The sequence below is a fragment of the Eumetopias jubatus genome, unplaced genomic scaffold (genome assembly GCF_037043125.1).
Source record: "Eumetopias jubatus isolate StellerSeaLion01/CBP00866 unplaced genomic scaffold, mEumJub1_p1.0 scaffold_16, whole genome shotgun sequence".
NCBI lineage: Eukaryota > Metazoa > Chordata > Mammalia > Carnivora > Otariidae > Eumetopias > Eumetopias jubatus.
The window spans coordinates 13,243,338-13,262,826 of record NW_028274822.1 but is presented as its reverse complement, the minus strand read 5'-3'; the positions used below and the strand labels follow the sequence as shown (position 1 = coordinate 13,262,826).

The following is a 19,489-nucleotide window of genomic DNA, read 5'->3' as shown; positions in this document are numbered from 1 at the left end:
CCTTATAAGAAAGGGGAAACGTGGACTTGCACAGAAGACACAGGGAAGAACACCATACGAAGATGGAGGCAGAGATTAGTGATGCCTCTATAAACCAGGGAACGCCAACGGTTGCTAGAAACCACCAGAAGTTGGGAGAGAGGCAGGAAACAGATTTTCCCTGACAACCTCCAGAATGAACCAATCCTGCCAACACCTTGATTTTGGACATCTGGTCTCTCAAACTGAGGGAAGATAAATTCCTGTTGTTTAAGCCACCTAGTTTGTGGTAATTTGTTACGGCAGCTCTAGGAAACTAATTCACATCATTAAATGAAAATAGACGTCTGTCTGTATCAATATCAATATGGACATCAATATGTATATACCAGGATGATGACGACCTTAGTTTTTGAGTTTTTAAAAACACACTGAATCATTGTATATGATTATATCTCATGTATTTAAAATGCGAACTGTTTATTTATCTTCCTCTGATCATCATGTTTTCTCTCTCTGTTTTGTTTTGTTTTTGTTTTTAGACTGTCGTCAATCTCAGGATGGATTCTCTCGTGGCAGCCAACAACAAATTTTGCTTTGATCTTTTCCAGGAGATAAGCAAAGATGATCCTCATAAAAACATTTTCTTCTGTCCTCTGAGCCTCTCGGCTGCCCTTGGCATGGTCCGCCTGGGGGCCAGAAGTGACAGTGCACAACAGATCGACCAGGTGTGGATCCAGTGTCTCTGGGTCCACTCTCAGAGTGAGACCCTAGGCCCTTTGGCAAGCCACGCTGCTCACTGAGCCTGAGGCTCGCGGGGAGGCTGCATCTGCCCTGGAGTTTTCATTTACATCCCACCTTGCTCTCTCTTCAAGGCTCAGTTAAACCTCTGCCTCCTTTATGACCCTTCTTCAGCCTTCCAGCCTCATAGCTTTTCTCAGTCACCTTCTCTGTCTCCGTCTGTCTGTCTGCATGTCTGTCCCCCTTCCACTCTATAATTATCCATACTGATATCACTAGCAATATTTTTAATGTCTATGTGTTTTCTCTCTTTCCGTAAGTAAATCTTTAGTAAGCATCAATTATGTATCCAGTGGCTAAAGATCTTGGCGTCCTCCTTGACTTCTCTCTTTCTTTCTCACTTCACATCAAACTCCAAAAGGCTTTTCGCTTGATACACACCCAGAACACAGGTGCTTCCCGCTGTGTCACTGAGGTTTGACTCACCACCATCCTTTCTAACCTGGATGCAACTTCCTCATGGACTTCCTTGCTTCTGCTGACAGTCTGTTCTCAACCTGGCTGCCAGAAAGATCCTTTGGAAACCTCATTCAGAGCCTATTTCTCATCATTTCAAAACCTGGACTTCCAATTTAGCTAATGATAGAAGCCCGAGTCCTTACGATGGCCCATGAAGTTCTAACATCTGAATTCCTGACAACCATGCGACTCCCTCTATCACCCTGTCCCCTCCCCACTCCTCCAGCCACACTGGCCTCCAGATTCCTTGGGTAAGCATGCCCACTCCTGCCTTAGGGCCTTTGCTACATTCCCTTTGCCTAATGGTTCCCCGCCCCCGCCTCCCCCCCCCCATAACTGATCTATAACTTACTTTCTCCTTCAGGACTTTGATCAGAGTTTACCTTCTCAACCAGGCTTACCTTGACTTCTCAATCTAATGTTACATCCTGACTCCCAACCCTGTAAAATTCCCTCGTACCCTAGCTACTTTTCCCCCACATGGCATTTTCCGTCTTCCAAGATAATGCATACAGTAATTCATTACTATGTGCCTCCCCCGCTAGAATATAATCCTACAGATGGTGAAAATCTTTGTCCTAGAATAGTGCTTGGCTTATAGTAGCCATCTGATACAAATTTGTAGAATGAATGAATGAATGAATGTGACAAGAACAACTCCCCAAATAATCAACACCCTCCTGAGGTTGGTCTTAAAACTTCCCCGGATCTCACACACTGCACAGAGTTTATGTGGGGACCCCACTATTGTCCCTAGTATGGAGGAGTTGAATTCTTGGATTAAGGTAGAATATGTTTGGGGTCATTCTGCTTTATTCATTTACTTTTACTGGGAATATTATTTCATTAGCGAAACTTAGCTTTAGAGTGTGATTGGCATCCTCCCGGTCAGGTTTCAGATGTTCTTTCTGCAGGCACTTGGGTTTTGCCTGCCCAGCAAAACTGTCCTGAGCAGTGCAAGATATATATTTATCTCCTACTTTTCTGCAGTGCTCTGGGTAGCTGTCTTTTGCTGTCCTCACTTGCTTTATCGATTGGAAGGTCTAGATCAGTGCTAACACAAAGATAATTCAAATCCCATATGTAATTTAAAAAAATTTAGCAGCCATAAGAAAGTAAAAAGAAATAGGTGAGACTAATTTTAATAAATTATGTATATTACTTAACTCAATACTTCCAAAATATCCTATCAACATGTAACCAAACAATTTAAGTGAGATATTTTACATTTTTTTTTGTGCTAAGTCTTCAAAAATCCAATGTGTGTTTTACACTAATGTCTGGCTGGCTCAATAGCCACGTGTGTCTCACGGATACCTCGATATCCTTTTAGTTTGGTTGCATTCGTTCTTAAATGTGGACCCCGGGGGTAACATGCAGTTTGCTTTCTTCTATTCCACCTCACAACCAAGTCAAAAGAAACATCCACTACCCTTTGAACTGTTGTTGATTTTTTGACTATGGAATCACTGTCCCTGTCACCCTATGAAAACACTTCTGAAGCTGTTCAGACCTCCTGCTGTTTGTATTGTCTGAGAGACCCCGTAATTGTCCTCCCACAGGTACTACACTTCAATGAATTTTCCCAGAATGAACGAAAAGAACCTGATCCCTGTCTGAAAAGCAAAAAACAAGAAGTGCTGGCTGACAGCTCTCTGGAGGGGCAGAAAGAAACAGGGGAGTCTCTGACTCTGCAGGTGAGCCACCCTGAGCTCCTGTCCTTCTTCTTATGACCTGCTCATTCTGGTTATGCCATATTTGACAATGGTTACTTATCCCCAGACATTAGGACCTGGCTGTCATCAGCAGCAACAACAATAGCAAGAATGCCATAGGACCTCCAATTCTTTTCTGATTATGTATCTTATATGTCGTTGGCTGTAAGCTAGTCTCCTAAAGAGTAGGATCTGGTATCTTCTGCTCATGATGAAGACAGAGCAAAGCCCCATGACTCACCTCCTTTTTCAGGCCACAGGTTCTCAGGACGGAGCATGGTTGAGGATGAAGGGTAGTAAGGGATAGGAATCAGCTGTGGGAGTCTTACTCGCTTTCTGTACCTTGGCCTGTCTATTTCATGGGGTAATCTACTGGTACACAAAGCTTTTATTGGTTCTCATACCAGGAGTGGGAAAGATATTTTCCAAGTTAAATATCCCTGTACCTTAGAAAGTTTAAGAGGAAGGTGGAGAGAAGATTGTCTTTTTCTTGTATCTTTTCGAATATAGAGAAAAACGAGGTGCACGGATCTAAAACACAGTGTGCACTGCTGAGTCCCCAGATGTATTGTTCCTGGATGACTTTGATACCAAGTGAGAGCCATGATCTTCCACTGGGACCTCTTCCCGCCCTCCATTCCTCTCTTCTTCTCACTTGCACCCCCACATGGTAACAAAGTGAAACGACAACGTGGTCTGGTGGCATTTTACTCTGCTGATCAGGTCACATTTTCTTTCTTCTTTTGTCAGGCCGAGTCTTCCAGTGATGAGAGTGGACTGCTCAGTTGCTACTTCGGGCAGCTTCTTTCCAAGATAGACAGGATCAGAGTTGATTACACCCTAAGTATTGCCAACAGGCTTTATGGAGAGCAGGAATTCCCCATCTGTCCGGTGAGTTCGGAGTGGCTGGTGATTAAAACTATCATATGGCATGCCATTTAAAAATCATCGAGTAGCTGGATTGCTCACCTGGCACCTGGAACACAATCCTCTCTGACAGAAGGATATGCTGTGGACTGGGGGGGTTCCCCGGGGCCCACCTCTTTCTCTCCCACACTCTCTGTTGCCCTTCTCCCAGTTTTCAATTGAGCAGTTTATGAGGCCCATTGTGGGTGGAAAGAGGGTCCTGTGACTAATAGCTTTTGGAGCACCTGTGGGTTTGGTAATGGCCTTCTCTCTTGTGACGGTCTTTCCCAGCAAAGGTGCCTGGTAAATGCACTTGGTAGCTCTTCTTCCCGTCCCTCCCCACTCCTCCCCCAGCGCTTCTCCAAAATCCCCTTTCATGCCACCATCAGGCCGCCCCTCAGTAGAATTAAACTCAGCAGCACTGCGGTGTCGCAGAAGGAGATTGCGTTTGGAGCCAAAGGGCGCCTGGCTTGGCTCCGTGGCTGAGCAGCATGTACCTACAGCAAGACACATCAGCTTCCTCAGTCACCGCTGCAAGGAGCCACATACTTAGCAAAGGACATGAGGGGTGTGACCACAGGCAAATGTGTGTTGCAAGTGGTTAGGCTGGTCTAGTGAGGGGGCGGGCTTAGCCTCCTTTGGCCAACATAAGTATGTTCTCTCAACAGTGGAAATGAGTTTTTAGATGCTGTCTTTTTTTTTTTTAACTAGCTTTATTGAGGTATAAATTCACATATCATACAATTCACCTATGAAAAATGTACACACCAGTGGTTTGGGCATATTACCTTGTAATTGTGGTAAAATATAATATAAAATGGCTATTTTAACCATTTTTAAGTATGCAGTTTGGTAGCATTGATCACATTCACAATGTTGTGTAAGCACCACCCAATTTCCAAAATGTTTTCATCGCTCCAGAAACTCTGTAACCATTAGCTAGGGTTTTAATTCTTAAAAATAGAGGCATTTTATAGTTAAGCTTCTCAAATTACTCGATACTCATGTTGCAGTGTCTCCACAAATGGGATGTCCAAGGAAAAGGGTATCTGGTAGGAATGGGCTTGTGCCCTTGTAACTGTGGGCTGCTTCATGAATAGGCATTCTTTTTTCTTTTTAAAAAAGATTTTATGTATTTAGTTTTAGAGAGAGAAAGAGAGAGAGTGCGAGCTGGGGGAGGAGTAGAGGGGGAGGGAGAGGAAGGGGAAAGAATCTCAAGCAGACTCTGCACTGAGCGCAGAGACGGATGTGGGGCTCCATCTCAGGACCCTGAGATCATGACCTGAGCTGAAACCAAGAATCAGACACTTAACCGACTGAGCCACCCAGGCATCCCATGAATAAGCATTCTATATCCTAAATTGTCACCACAGTGAGTGAAAAAGGCCTCTGGCTAATTAAGAGTGGAGATAGATAGACACCACGTGCATCCTGTTTAAATGACCATCTCTCTCATTAGGCTTCTCCTGACTGCCTCACACCTAACTATTAGCATGGTTATCTGATTTCATTGTACTATTTCTCTTTATTCCAATTTAATAGGACTACTTAGATGGTGTGATTCAATTTTATCACACAACCATTGAACGTGTTGATTTCCGGAAGGACACCGAAAAGTCCAGACAACAGATTAACTTTTGGGTTGAATCTCAGTCCCAAGGTAAGAAAGACCAAACACACTGTAGCTGGTGTTCTTTTCCATTTAAAAGGAGAAAAGTCAGCCCGTGGTCTCAGATTGCTAGTCTGTCAAAACCAGGTGCTCCCATACATGGGCCGTGTTCAAAGCCAGTTTTGTAGGCACAAACAGTTAAACGCTTACGCTGTGTTACTCCTTTGCTCCATCAGAAAAGGTGAAATCTTTCAGCCAAGCACATGCCAGCAGGATGTTAACTATTTCCATTTTTTAAACAAAAGGTCAGTAGAAAGATTGTGAAGAGAATCTAGTTATTCAGAGGGAAATGGAAATAATAAAATCCCAATTTTTATCAACTTTTCACTAGGTACGTAGGTGTTTTCTGGATGAAGGGGTGTTTAGAGATAGTGATGAGTAGTGAAATTTAGAATTCAACATAAAATGGAATAATTTTCTAATATGAGACTCCCCTGTCTGGCCTTGTCTTGGGCACCTAAACTCCAAAATTATTTCTCCTTACTTGGTCCACGTGTCACAAAAATTCCCATTCCCTCAAGGTTCCATTCAGTTGCCAAGAAGAAATGCGTGTTCACTAAAAAAACTTATACTAAGGCACTAGTTAAATCTCCTGGAGTATTTTAAGTGTAGGTGATGTCAACATAATCTATTATTTATGGAATTTACGTGGAAGTCTTGTGGTAGAAAGCTCTACTCATCTTTAAGGACTTGGCAGGCATTCAGATAACCGATGGTTTGGTATTTTGTGGTGGAAAGAATGCGCACTGCAAACGGATGATTGCCCTGACGGCATGGGATTTTTCAGTCCACCTCAGGGCTGTGTTATGGTGGAAGGAGCCTCGGAGCTGGACCAAGAGCAGGAAGGCCCAGGACCTGATCTCAGCCAGCCTTGCTGATTTTTGACCCTGTGGCCTTACCTCTTACTAGCTGTAGTGTATTCCTCTATAAGAAGGGACAACCATACCTACTTCTCATGGTTGACATGGGATGGCATGAGAGAGGACATGTGAAAGCCCCTATCGAATAGATTTTATATCCTGGCCTAGCATATTTATATGCATTTTTGTTTATATGTAAACATATACCTTTTGATAGGAAGATAGGAAGTTTACACAATAGTCTGTTTCTCCAGGAAGTTATAATTTAATCAGGTGGCAGAGTCTACTCTGAAAGATAAATCACGGGGTGGGTAACCTGGTGAAGGGTACGAAAGAGGACACGTGATGTGATGAGCACTGGGTGTTATACACAACTAATGAATCATTGTACACCACATCAAAACGAAGGATGTACTATATGTTGGCTAATTGAACTTAATAAAAAAAAAAGAAAGGTAAGTCGTGGCGTAAGATGTCTAATGGCAAGTTCCAACCACAGTGTCTCAGGGAATGGAAGGAAATTCCCTCAGTTTCAGTGATTTAGAATGGGTCCCTCTTGGGGTTGAGTGACAGTGTGTCTCCCCATGATACCCCCCTCCCCCTCCACCGCATCCAGGACTGTGAGTGGTGTGATTTTCTTGGGTTAGTCCTTGAATCAGACATGCCCTAGCCTTGGGGATGGGAAGCAGCATGAAGGAAAATCTGTCTACATGAATACTTCTGGCACAATTCACATTCAGGATATTCTCTGAAACATTTCTCAAGGTAAAATCAAGGAACTCTTCAACGAGGAAGCTATTGACAGTGCAACTGTACTGGTGCTGGTGAATGCTGTTTACTTCAAGGCCAAATGGGAAACATATTTTGACTCTAAAAACACAGTTGATGCGCTTTTCTCTCTAAATGAGGTATGATATTACAGCACATGGTTTTCTAGATATTGCACTCTTAATTTCCACTAAGAAGTATGATTTGCAGTATGTGCATTCAACTTTAAAACTTAGGTCTCCTGGTGACATACAATATAATAAGAATATTTTGTTATTAGCAAAAATTAGTACCTGAAGTTCATTGACCATCTTGGTGCCAGGCACTGCCAGGAGCATTTTCCATTCATTATTTCAACTTGTTCGCTAAAATATCATTATGAAAATGGGTGTTATTGTTATTCCCTCTTAGGAGTTGAGGGGAAAGAATGCAAAGGTTAGATTACTTAGCTCAGTTCATGCATTAGCATTCACATCTGTGAGTATTTGTCTCAAAAACCAATGTTCTAATCCATCAGACTGTAGAATGGAGGAAAGGGAAGGTTGGGAATCCCAGCCCAGCACCTGTCAGCTGTGTTCCTTTTGCAAGTGCTGTGCATCTTCATCTGTAGATTGGTGACTTCTCACATATACAAGGTGTCTGGGATGGTGCCCTTTCGTCTGATGGAAGCCTATGGAAGAAGTGCTGTTATTTACTATGTAGATGATTATCATTTAACCAAGGCTCCAACTGGTGCTGTGGTGGGTCATTCAGGCCAGCGAGGGCAGGGGGTCAGGTAGGGCCAAGAGACTGGGTGGTGCAGGCACAGAAGGTAGAAAGCTGGTGGGGCTTATTTCCCCTGGCTAGGCTATAGGGAGATTCCTGGATAGACAGTTTACCAACGAGTGGTCTTGGGAGCTGAAGAACCTTTTAAAACCATGGGAAAATAAGGTGTTGGCAAAGGAAGGACTGACTGATCAGTGGGCAGAGCGTTCTTAGTTTGGATCACTGGTATGGCTCAGAGCTTCTGGTGAAGACCCTTCTCATCTTAATGGAGAGCTGGAGGCTATGTGAGTGTGTGAGCTTACGGTGGCAGTCCTGCGACTTTCTATCTTGTCCACTGCAGAATGAAAAGAAGACTGTGAAGATGATGAACCAAAAGGGCCTATTTCGAATTGGCTTCATAGAGGAGCTGAAGGCACAGATTCTTGAAATGAGGTATATTAAGGGGGCGCTCAGCATGTTCGTCCTGCTGCCTCCTTGCTCTGCAGATAACGTGAAGGGCCTGGAAGAGGTAAGTCTTCACTTTTATGTTTCTACAAAATATTTCAGTGTCGATCTTTGGAGAGCAGCCCTATTTACTGTCTACCTGCCTGAGGAAGGCTAGCACCTCATCTATCAGAGATATCAGAGAATATATAAGAATCTCGATTCGATGAGATAGTTCTTCTGTATTGGTTTAGAAAAGGACAAAATGCCAAAAATGTTGGATAGGGCTTTCCTCTCCCATCTTACAGCTCTCTGCAGTTGTTCTCCAGACCAAGGAATCTGGACACGGAGTGATGTGAGAATTGCTACAAATGAACCAGCTTTTCCTTTCCTCTGAGTAGCCTGACTTCTGGCCTCTTGCTTGGACTATTTTGCTATGGCTCACATAATGACCTGTGAGCTAAACTCTGTTTTTGGGTGCAAGTGCCTTGACAGAGTGGAGATACTGCCGCTGGGATAGATTGCTTGTGAAGTGGGAATCGGTGAAGGCTGGGGAGCCTCGGCTCTATGTTGTTCTGTCCGGTGAAGAGGTGGAGACAGAGGAAGAGAGAAATCCCCAGACAGTGATCACAAGAATAGCCATTATTCAAAATGTATTATATGCCAGCACTATGTTAACTACTTCACATACATCATTTTGTTCAATCCTGGCAAGAGCCTAATAGTATGATCTCTGTTTTATAGAAGAGGGGATTGAACCTTGGAAAGCTAAGGCTTGGCCAAGCTCGCACGACTTGGGTCAACTGAGCTTTGCTGGGCTCCGACACTGTCAGACACCAGAATTGGTATCAAATTGTCCTGTGACTTCTAAAGAGGAAAGAGATTTGCTTGGGGGAATTTAAATGAGATCAGAGTAGTTTGAGGCTTAGGGAAGGACCTTGAAGATTGTTACTGGTTGTTGAAATAGACTCAAGTCCTTTGAAGTAACTGGGGCATCCTTTGCAGGCTCATAATCTGACCCTAAACATTATTTCCTTCCTTTTGTAGCTTGAAAGGAACATCACTCATGAAAAAATAGTGGCCTGGAGCAGCTCAGAGAATATGTCAGAAGAAACAGTAGCTGTCTCCTTCCCGCAGTTCACCCTGGAAGACAGCTATGATCTCAATTCTGTTCTACAGGACATGGGCATCACGGATATCTTCGAGGAAGGGAAGGCTGATCTTACTGGAATTTCTCCAAGTCCCAATTTGTACCTGTCAAAAGTTGTCCATAAAACCTTTGTGGAAGTGGATGAAAACGGCACCCAGGCAGTTGCTGCCAGTGGGGCCGTCGGCATGGAAATGTCCATGCCTTCCTGGGTGACGTTTATTGCTGATCACCCTTTCCTCTTTTTCATCAGACACAACAAAACCCAAACGATTCTCTTCTACGGCAGGGTCTGCTCTCCTTGAAAGGAGCACACTATCTAGGACCCGGGAGCTGGAAGAGAGCGGCAGTCTGGTCTCCCCCTGGCATAACATGGGCATTTGCATTCTTGCTGATATCTAAAGCTGACTGAATTCTGTCACAGCTCCAAGCCCCCTTCCTCCGGCCACTGGGCCTGTCCTGATTCTTCTCTCACCCTGTAGCTGACTTTCATCTACCTCCATTAGCATCGAAGTCCCTGGCTCCCTCCCTGACCTCTCACCATACTAAGCTTTCAAGCATATAATTCACCCTCTGTGACCTGCAGGTCATGTAATTGAGAATGGTACTAACTTTAAGTTCCCTACCTCCTTCTAAAGGAATCCTGAAAGTTCAAGTCATTAGACCACTTCTAGGGGAGGATAAATTCAGAAACCACTTTAACATGGGCAGTAGGAGGAAATGTTGAAATGGAATGTGTTTTCGAAACTCAGCTCTATTTCTACGGTAGTTAAAACATGAGTCGTCGCGGGGCAAGACTCCCTGCCTCTTCCTCTCCCATCTTCTTCTACTGCATGGAAGATGCCCTGTAAGATGCTTCTCACCGGGGAGAAAAGCTACCCACTGGGGGTGGATTTAAGTGAGAGCTCAAGGACGGAAGCCTGTCCTGACTAGCACTCATTCTGCGCAGATCAGGATATGTTTTGTGAATCTGGCGTTGAACTAGGAGAGTGGCAGTGGATTTAAAAATTAGTCTCAGCTTTCCTTATTGAGTCTCCTAAGCCATCATCACGAAGCACGATCCTCTGTGTCTTCTTCACCCCCTTTCTCCGAGAATTCTCCTCCGAAGTTACCCCTAAATACCCAGCATGTTAGGTGGGGGAAGGGAGCGCTGCCCTCACTGCAGACTGTCAGACTCCCCAACACCCTCTGTCAGGAGTCCGGCCCCATGGACTTTTTCCTCCTGGAGGCCTTATGCCTGGTCACATCCTGAGAGCAGGCCTGGGTTTGGGCATGATACATGTGGAAACCTTTGTCAGGAAGGCCCTTGGCTTCATATCAAGCTCTGGTCTATTGAAAGCCGTATGCCTGAGTGTTCAAGACTCCAGAACCTGGGACCTTCGTCCTCTGATAGGTCTGTCTGAATTCTTGATTTCTGCCTTAGCCGAACACTCTGGAATGACTGCTAACAATGTCTAACTCGAGGACGTGGACAGTCGTTCTGTCAAGGTGAATTTCCGGTCTTGGTCGTGGCCCTGTTTCCTTGCCCTGCCCTATGAGCGTCCTCCTCACAATTGCCACTGTGTTGGTTAAGTGTGGCTGTGGCAGTTTTTGCAGGAGAAGGTAGGTTAAGCAGCTGTCATGCCGGCCCCGGTCCCCCCGTTTTCCTCCATATTAATGACTTCTTTGTGCTGTGAGGGACAAGTTCCATGTTCCCCATACAGGGCTCTCATTGTCAAAGGTTGTTTGTGGTATAAAAAATCTCTCATTGATAATGTGAGGCAGCTTGAGGTGGCTCTTCCAAGTCCTTTCCACAGAATGCAGGTCACATGGGTCAAATTTATGTCAGATAATCAAATACATAGTCTCTTCCGTGGTTCTTTTTGGGGTTGACGTTTTGAAGATTCCATGCCGGAGCTGGCATTGCTGTTGGATACTGAGCTGGATAACTATGACCTATGTGAAGGTTTGGCCTTGTCTGGCATTGCTTATGTTCTTATTCTTTTCCTTGATAAACACATCTTCTCATTTGTATTGGGATCTCTCAGAATTTTAATCACAAAGGGAAAGTTTATCTATTTACAAAAATGAGAGTGAGAGTCTTAAATCTTTCTGTGAATCAGTAAACTTACTCTTTACTAATCTTTTTCAATTGATTAAAATGTTTCTTCTTATTAAATAAAGCACTTTTGTCATTAGTTAAAATGTGTACAGTATTTTATGTGCCAACTGACTTTTTTAGTGACATAAACCTCACCTTAATTTTTTTCATCCCAAAATATAGAAATACGTAATCTGTGAAACTAACCATTCACCTCAATTATGTTGGGAAGATACATCTTGTGCCAGAAAATATTTCCCAACTTTCCATCATAATTACATATGAAATTGTAATTATGTAAGATGAAAGCTTGCAATGATGCTAAAATCTAGGAGTGACAGCCAGTGGATCATCAAACGTTTCTTCTTTCTCTAGCCATTTGAAGACTGAATGAAACTCCCCCAATACAATGCACAGGAAGGTGAAGAGAGGTATTGGCGCTTTCCACCCTGGGCAGTTTAGTCTTTACAAGGAGACTATTTTTGGTGGGACAAGGACAGAAAGGACCCTGGTGGCGATGTTGTTGGGTTCATATATTTCATTTGTCCCCTCTGTTTGGAGTGTCAGAGAGTCGGCCATACAGGGAGGACAGTGGAACTACAGTAGATGGAAGCATATGAGAAAGGAAATTATGCTCAAATTTAGGAGCTCTTGACTCTTCATTCTTGCACCAGTGAGATTGACCCTTTAATGTGGCAGCCAGAGGCACAGAGAACATGCAAGTCTGTGCTCTATAAGTGCTAGAAAACCAGCCAGAGCATGCAAATCCGGGGAGTGAACTCCTCCATTTCTAGTGGAAGATTCCTTCCACCCAGCAGCATTGACAGGTAGGACAAATGAGGCAATGTAGATTCCAAAACAACTGATTCATTTACTCCTACTACAAACATTCTGGGAAGATAACCACCAATGTGTCATACCCAGCAGGCTCTCTAGTGCTCTCCAGGTGACAGGCTTTGTATATTCTCTTTTATTTCACCCCGGGTGAAACCGGGGTGAATTCAACCCAAGAATTATGGTGTTTCTGAGAAAGCAAACATATTAATTGGCATGAAATTAAGAATCAAGACACAATTAAAGAAAACTTTCTTAACTTGGATAGTCACCTGATTACATGGATTGATTTCCAAGAAAAGTAAGCAAAAATAGACTTGCTAAAAAACTGTAAAAATAAAAGGCTGAGAAAATAACTCTATTAACATTTGGGCAAAAAAGAACATAGCTCACTTAAAAAGGATAAATAATCAGAGGGTCCTCAGACATTCATGTTGTGTTAAATTTCTGAAGACAGGGAAACCTAGTCTACAGGGTTGAAGGGAAAATATATGATTAAAGAATTTCCTGCTCAGTCAAGTTGTAAATGCAACAGAAAATCCTTCCTAGCCGTATTTCTGCACAGGTGAGAATGGTGTGTTTAATCCCCAGCACCTGGCACCATGCTATAAACATCAGAGGAATTGAAATTGGATTCATGTTGCTTTGAGTAGAATCCAATGCAGTCAAAAGCTCCAAAAGTAAAGAAATAAACCAGTAAAAATATGATTTCAACAGACAACCAAAGGAAGAAGAGAAATTCTTAATTTTAAATTCTAATTACGTCCCCAAATTGTTGGCAGCTGTGACTCTTTCCTTTGGCACTATTTTTTTTTTTTTTAAATGTTGAGTCCAGGCATGGGATAAGTCTCAATACCCAGAATAAGACTACAGTCATGAAATCTCTGAATTGGAACAGTAATAGTTCTGGATATTTGTTGAGTACTTACATGTACTGGTATTGATCAAAGACTTTTATATGTGCTAGCCCATTTAATCTTCTCAGTCTTCCTCAGAGGTAGGTTATTATTAGTACCTATAGTTAACAGATGAGGAAACTGAGGCACAAAGTCACCCAGGTTGCAGATGATTGATCTAGGAGTTTGAACCTGGCAGTCTGGCTGGATATCATACAGTGAATTTCTGATCACTACCCTATACATCCTCCCAAGTAGAAATAAGAACCTAATAGGCCATTTACTTCCATTTCTTTATTTTGCAAGCATGCCCTTTGAGGGCCAAGGACTCACTCAAGATAAAGTTGTGGGTTCCAGTGTGCTTTGAGCTTTGAGGTGGAGAATTCAGGGGGCAAAAGGAGTATGGGGTGGGCAATCATGGTGGTGGAGGGTTCAGGTTCTTCAGCAGGAGCCACATGGCAGGGGTTCATCTTCCTGTCCTGGCCCTGTGCCCAGCAGTGAGGGACAGAGTTCTTTGCCCCCTGGCTGTAAGTGAGTTCATGTGAGTCACAGAGGCATAGCCATGCCACCATGTGACTGCTACAGTCACAGAGGAGGACAAATTCCCACTCAAGGGGTATAAGCTGCTAGCATCCTTGCCAGGAAGCACATACAGAGCCTCCCACTCCTAAATTGCTAAAGCAGGCAGGGGAAACTGCAAAACAGCTCATAGACAGTCTAATAGGGAATCTCAAAGACAGAGACAAGTGTATGACATAGATTACCAAATGTCTGAAGGAAATAACCACATGAAAGAAAGAAATCAAACTTAACAGAGTTAATAGATTAGATAAACTACATTTAATACATATAAATAAGAATAGGAAGTTAAGATATTCATTTAGAGCTCCTGGAAATAAGCTTAATTATTACAAAAGTCAGTAAGTCGACTGAATAGTAGAATGAACACAGCCAAAGAGTCAGCTGGAAGACTGAACCTTGAAATTCTACAAAACGTAGAAGAGACAGAAAAAGAGGTAGAAAGTACTTAAAAATGTTAAGAGCCATGCCAGGTAGTTAAAGAAGCTCCAACATTCATCAGTGAGCTTTTCAGGAACAGAGAGAGCTGAGGGGAGGAAGTACTCAGATATAAGAAAAGAAAAATACATAGAATCGAAAAAAATTCATGCCAATCGAAAGGGCCCATTGAGAGCCTACACTTCCACACTGTGGCCAAATTATTGAAGATCAGGGAAAGAGGGGAGTATTCTAAAAGCTTTGTGAGACAAAAGAAATAGAATTCATAAAATGTAATGAGAACCAGATTGAGTTTAGGTTTCTCTTTGGCCCTGCAAGAAGACACAGGGCAATATTTTTTTTGGCTCATTTTTATATTTTATTTTATTTTATTTTAGTTTAGTTTAGTTTTAACTCACAATGCAGGTTTATTATGACAAAATTTACAATGAAAGAAATCTGGGGGGGGGGGGAGGAGCAAGATGGCGGAGGAGCAAGGGACCTGGATTTCCTCTGGTCCCAGGAATTCAGCTGGATAGGGATCAAACCATTCTGAACACCTACGAACTCAACGGGAGATCAAAGAAGAGAGTAGCAACAACTCTCTGAACTGAAAAGCGACCACTCTCTGGAGGGTAGGACATGGTGGAGAAGTGAATCCCAGGCGATATCTGGGAAGATAGACGGCGGGGGAGGGGGCCTCCTTCGGCTGCTACTGGCAAGTGCTAGAGCTGCGGAGCACAAAATCGGACCTTTTAGAAGTCGGCTCCGCTGAGGGACGTCGCTGCAGTGGCTAAGCAGGGGGTGGAACCCTCGTGGGACAGTGTGGTCTCAGGACCCTCGGGGTCACAGAAAGACCGGGGGTGCCTGAGTGCGCCAGAGCTCCCAGGTATCGGAGCGGGGAAGCCGGCTGCAGAGACGGAGCCGAGGCGCGGGCTCGCAGCTCGGGGTGGCCATAAACTGTGATCCGCGGCCCAGTGGGGCCACTGCTCCTCCAGCAGAGACCCAACAAGCGGCAGAGCCGGGGAGACTCCCCTTCCTCCCCCGGGAGGAGCAGCGCGGGAGGGCACTGCAGGGATCTGCTGGGTTTGGAGACTCCACACGGGGTCGGGAGCCAGAGATAGAAACGCTCGGTCACAGGCCGGGTGAGCACGGAGTGCGGCCGGAGACCGGGGACACGGGAGTGACTGCTTTTCTCTGCGGGTGCACTGAGGAGCGGGGCCCCGAGTTCTCAGCTCCTCCGAGTGGAGATTGGGAGGCCACCATTTTCACCCCGGTCCTCCAAAGCTGTACCAGAGCTTGCAGGGAACAAAAGCTCCTGAGAGCAAACCGAGCAGCTTGCTTAGCCCAGACTCACAAGGGCGGGGCAATTCCGCCTCCAGCAAAGACATTTGGGAACCACGGCAACAGGCCCCTCCCCCAGAAGATCAGCAGGAACAGCCAGCAAGCCAAGACCAAGTTTACTGATCAATGAGAACGGCAGAACTCCAGCGCTAGGGGAATACTGCACATAGAATTCATGGCTTTTTTCCCATGATTCTTTAGTCTTTCAAAGTTTTTTTTTTAACTGTCTTTTTTTCTTTTGAATTTTTCTTTTTCCCTTTTTCAACCAACATCTTATCAATCCCTTTTTAAAAAAATCTTTTTTATTTTTCATTTTTAGAGTCATATTCTATCCCTTCAAAGTAGTTACCCTTATTTTTGGTACATATATAAATATATATATATACCCTATATCTCTAGTATATGGCTTTGTTCTAGTCTCCTGCCTGCTCATTCTCTCCCTTTTTTTTCTTTTCTTTTTCTTTTTAGATCCTCTTCTTTCTTTTCTCAACCAACTTCTTATCTTATCAATTCCTTTTATAAAATCTTTTATAATTTTCATCTTTACAGTCATATTCCATCCCTTCATCGTATTAACCCTTATTTTTGCACATATATAAGTTTTTCTTTCTTTAAAATTTTGGGAGGCACTTTCTTCTAACAGACCAAAATACACCCAAAATCTCGTGTGTGGCACTGATCTATGCACCAGCCTGATCATATTTGATCATGTTCTGTTTGTTTGTTTTTATCTTTATCTTTTTTCTTTCTTTCCCTTTCTTTTCCCCCAGTTTCAGGTCTTTTCTGATTTGTTTAGTGTATATTTTCTGGGGACGTTGTTACCCTGTTAGCATTTCGTTCACTCATTCATCTGTTTTCCTCTGGACAAAACGACAAGACTGAAAAAATCACTTCAACAAAAAGAACAAGACGCAGTACCGACTACCAGGGACCTAATCAATACAGACATTAGTAAGATGTCAGAACTAGAGTTCAGAATGATGATTTTAAAGATACTAGCTGGGCTTGAAGAAAGCATGGAAGTTATTAGAGAAACCCTTTCTGGAGAAGTAAAAGAACTAAAGTCTAACCAAGTCAGAATTAAAAAGGCTATTAATGAGGTGCAATAAAAAATGGAGGCTTTAACTGCTAGGATAAATGAGGCAGAAGAGAGAATTAGTCATGTAGAAGACCAAATGATGGAAAATAAAGAAGCTGAGAAAAAGAGAGATAAACAACTACTGGATCATGAGCACAGAATTTGAGAGATAAGTGATACCATAAGACAAAACAACATTAGAATAATTGGGATCCCAGAAGAAGAAGAAAGAGCGAGAGGGGCAGAAGGTATATTGGAGCAAATTATAGCAGAGAACTTCCCTAATTTGGGGAAAGAAAGAGGCATCAAAACCCAGGAGGCACAGAGAACCCCTCTCAAAATCAATAAAAATAGGTCAACTCCCTGACATCTAATAGTAAAAGTTATGAGTCTCAGAGACAAAGAGAAAATCTTGAAAGCAGCTCGGGAGAAGAGATCTGTAACCTACAATGGTAGAAACATTAGATTGGCAAGAGACCTATCCACAGAGACCTGGCAGGCCAGAAAGGACTGGCATGATATATTTAGAGCACTAAATGAGAAAAATATGCAACCAAGAATACTATATCCAGCTAGGCTGTCATTGAAAATAGAAGGAGAGATAAAAAGCTTCCAGGACAAACAAAAACTAAAGGAATTTACAAACACAAAACCAGCCCTCCAAGAAATATTGAAAGGGCCCTCTAAGCAAAGAGAGAGCCTAAAAGTAACATAGACCAGAAAGGAACACAGATAATATACAGTAACAGTCACCTTACAGGCAATACAATGGCACTAAATTCATAATTTCAATAGTTACCCTGAATGTAAATGGGCTAAATGCCCCAATCAAAAGACATAGGCTATCAGATTGGATAAAAAAACAAGACCCACTGAGATGCCGTCTGCAAGAGACTCATTTTAGACCCAAAGACACCCCCAGATTGAAAGTGAGAGGGTGGAAAACCATTTACCATGCTAATGGACACCAAAAGAAAGCTGGGGTGGCAATCCTTATATCAGACAAATTAGATTTTAAACCAAAGACTGTAATAAGAGATGAGGAAGGACACTATATCCTACTTAAAGGGTCTATCCAACAAGAAGATCTAACAATTGTAAATATCTATGCCCCTAACATGGGAGCAGCCACTTATATAAGCCAATTAATAACAAAAGCAAAGAAACACATCAACAAAAATACAATAATAATGGGGGACTTTAACACCCCCCCCCCGACTGAAATGGACAGATCATCTAAGCAAAAGATCAACAAGGAAAGAAAGACTTTATATGACACACTGGACCAAATGGACTTCACAGATATATTCAGAACATTCCATCCCAAAGCAACAGAATACACATTCTTCTCTAGTGCCCATTGAACATTCTCCAGAATAGATCACATCCTAGGTCACAAATCAGGTCTCAACCGGTACCAAAAGATTGGGATCATTCCCTGCATATTTTCTGACCACAGTGCTTTGAAACTAGAACTCAATCACAAGAGGAAAGTTGGAAAGAACTCAAGTACATGGAGGCTAAAGAGCATCCTATTAAAGAATGAATGGGTCAACCAGGAAATTAAAAGAATTAAAAAATTCACGGATACCAATGAAAATGAAAACAACTGTTCAAAATCTTTGGGATGCAGCAAAGGCGGTCCTAAGAGGAAAGTATATAGCAATACAAGCCTTTCTCAAGAAACAAGAAAGGTCTCAAATACACAACCTAACCCTACACCTAAAGGAGCTGGAGAAAGAACAGCAAATAAAGCCTAAACCCAGCAGGAGAAGAGAAATAATAAAGATCAGAGCAGAAATCAATGAAATAGAAACCAAAAAAAACCAAAACAAAACAGTAAAACAGATCAACGAAACTAGGCGCTTGTTCTTTGAAAGAATTAACAAGATTGATCAACCCCTGGCCAGACTTATCAAAAAGAAAAAAGAAAGGACCCAAATAAATAAAATCATGAATGAAAGAGGAGCGACACAACAAACACCAAAGAAATACAAACAATTCTAAGAACATATTATGAGCAACTATATGCCAGCAAATTAGATAATCTGGAAGAAATGGATGCATTCCTAGAGATGTATCAACTACCAAAACTGAACCAGGAAGAATTAGAAAACCCGAACAGACCTATAACCACTAAAGAAACTGAAGCAGTCATCAAAAATCTCCCAACAAACAAAAGTTCAGGGCCAGACGGCTTCCCAGGGGGATTCTACCAAACATTTAAAGAAGAATTAATACCTATTCTCCTGAAACCGTTCCAAAAAATGGAAATGGAAGGAAAACTTCCAAACTTGTTTTATGAGGCCACCATTACCTTGATCCCCAAACCAGACAAAGACCCCATCATAAAGGAGAATTACAGACCAATATCCTTGATGAACATGGATGCAAAAATTCTCACCAAAATACTAGCCAATAGGATCCAACAGTACATTAAAAGGATTATTCACCACGACCAAGTGGGATTTATCCCTGGGCTGCAAGGTTGGTTCAACATCCACAAATCAATCAACGTGATACAATACATTAACAAAAGAAAGAACAAGAACCATATGATCCTCTCAATAAATGCAGAAAAAGCATTTGACAAAGTACAGCATTCTTTCTTGATCAAAACTCTTCAGAGTATAGGGATAGAGGGTACATACCTCAATATCATAAAAGCCATCTATGAAAAACCTACAGCGAATATCATTCTCAATGGGGAAAAGCTGAGAGCTTTCCCCCTAAGGTGAGGAACACGGCAGGGATGTCCACTATCACCAC

At 42.8% G+C, this 19,489-nt stretch overlaps 1 protein-coding gene across 3 annotated transcripts; it reads left to right on the top strand.

Annotated features, from left to right (window-relative positions):
- The first annotated feature begins 533 nt into the window (after positions 1-533).
- On the top strand, positions 534-9,797 carry SERPINB12 (serpin family B member 12). Of its 3 annotated transcripts, none has more exons than XM_088019528.1 (7): positions 534-707; positions 2,802-2,936; positions 3,711-3,845; positions 5,403-5,520; positions 7,155-7,297; positions 8,263-8,430; positions 9,393-9,797. In XM_088019528.1, the coding sequence occupies exons 1-7, from the start codon at positions 540-542 to the stop codon at positions 9,795-9,797; spliced, it is 1,272 nt and encodes a 423-aa protein (XP_087875654.1). In that variant the 5' UTR covers positions 534-539. The 3 variants fall into 3 exon arrangements, with proteins under 3 accessions (XP_087875654.1, XP_027958668.1, XP_027958667.1); XM_028102867.1 differs by having other exon boundaries at positions 540-707; positions 2,802-2,876; positions 3,705-3,845; XM_028102866.1 differs by having other exon boundaries at positions 540-707; positions 3,705-3,845.
- The last annotated feature ends 9,692 nt before the right edge of the window (positions 9,798-19,489 follow it).

Bases quoted from the DNA above. Each gene is read 5' to 3' on its own strand.
- SERPINB12 (XM_028102866.1), top strand. From the start codon at position 540: ATGGATTCTCTCGTGGCAGCCAACAACAAATTTTGCTTTGATCTTTTC. The intron at 708-2,801 runs GTGTGGATCCAG...GTCCTCCCACAG, and splicing joins GTGCACAACAGATCGACCAG to GTACTACACTTCAATGAATT. The intron at 2,937-3,704 runs GTGAGCCACCCT...TTCTTTTGTCAG, and splicing joins GGGAGTCTCTGACTCTGCAG to GCCGAGTCTTCCAGTGATGA.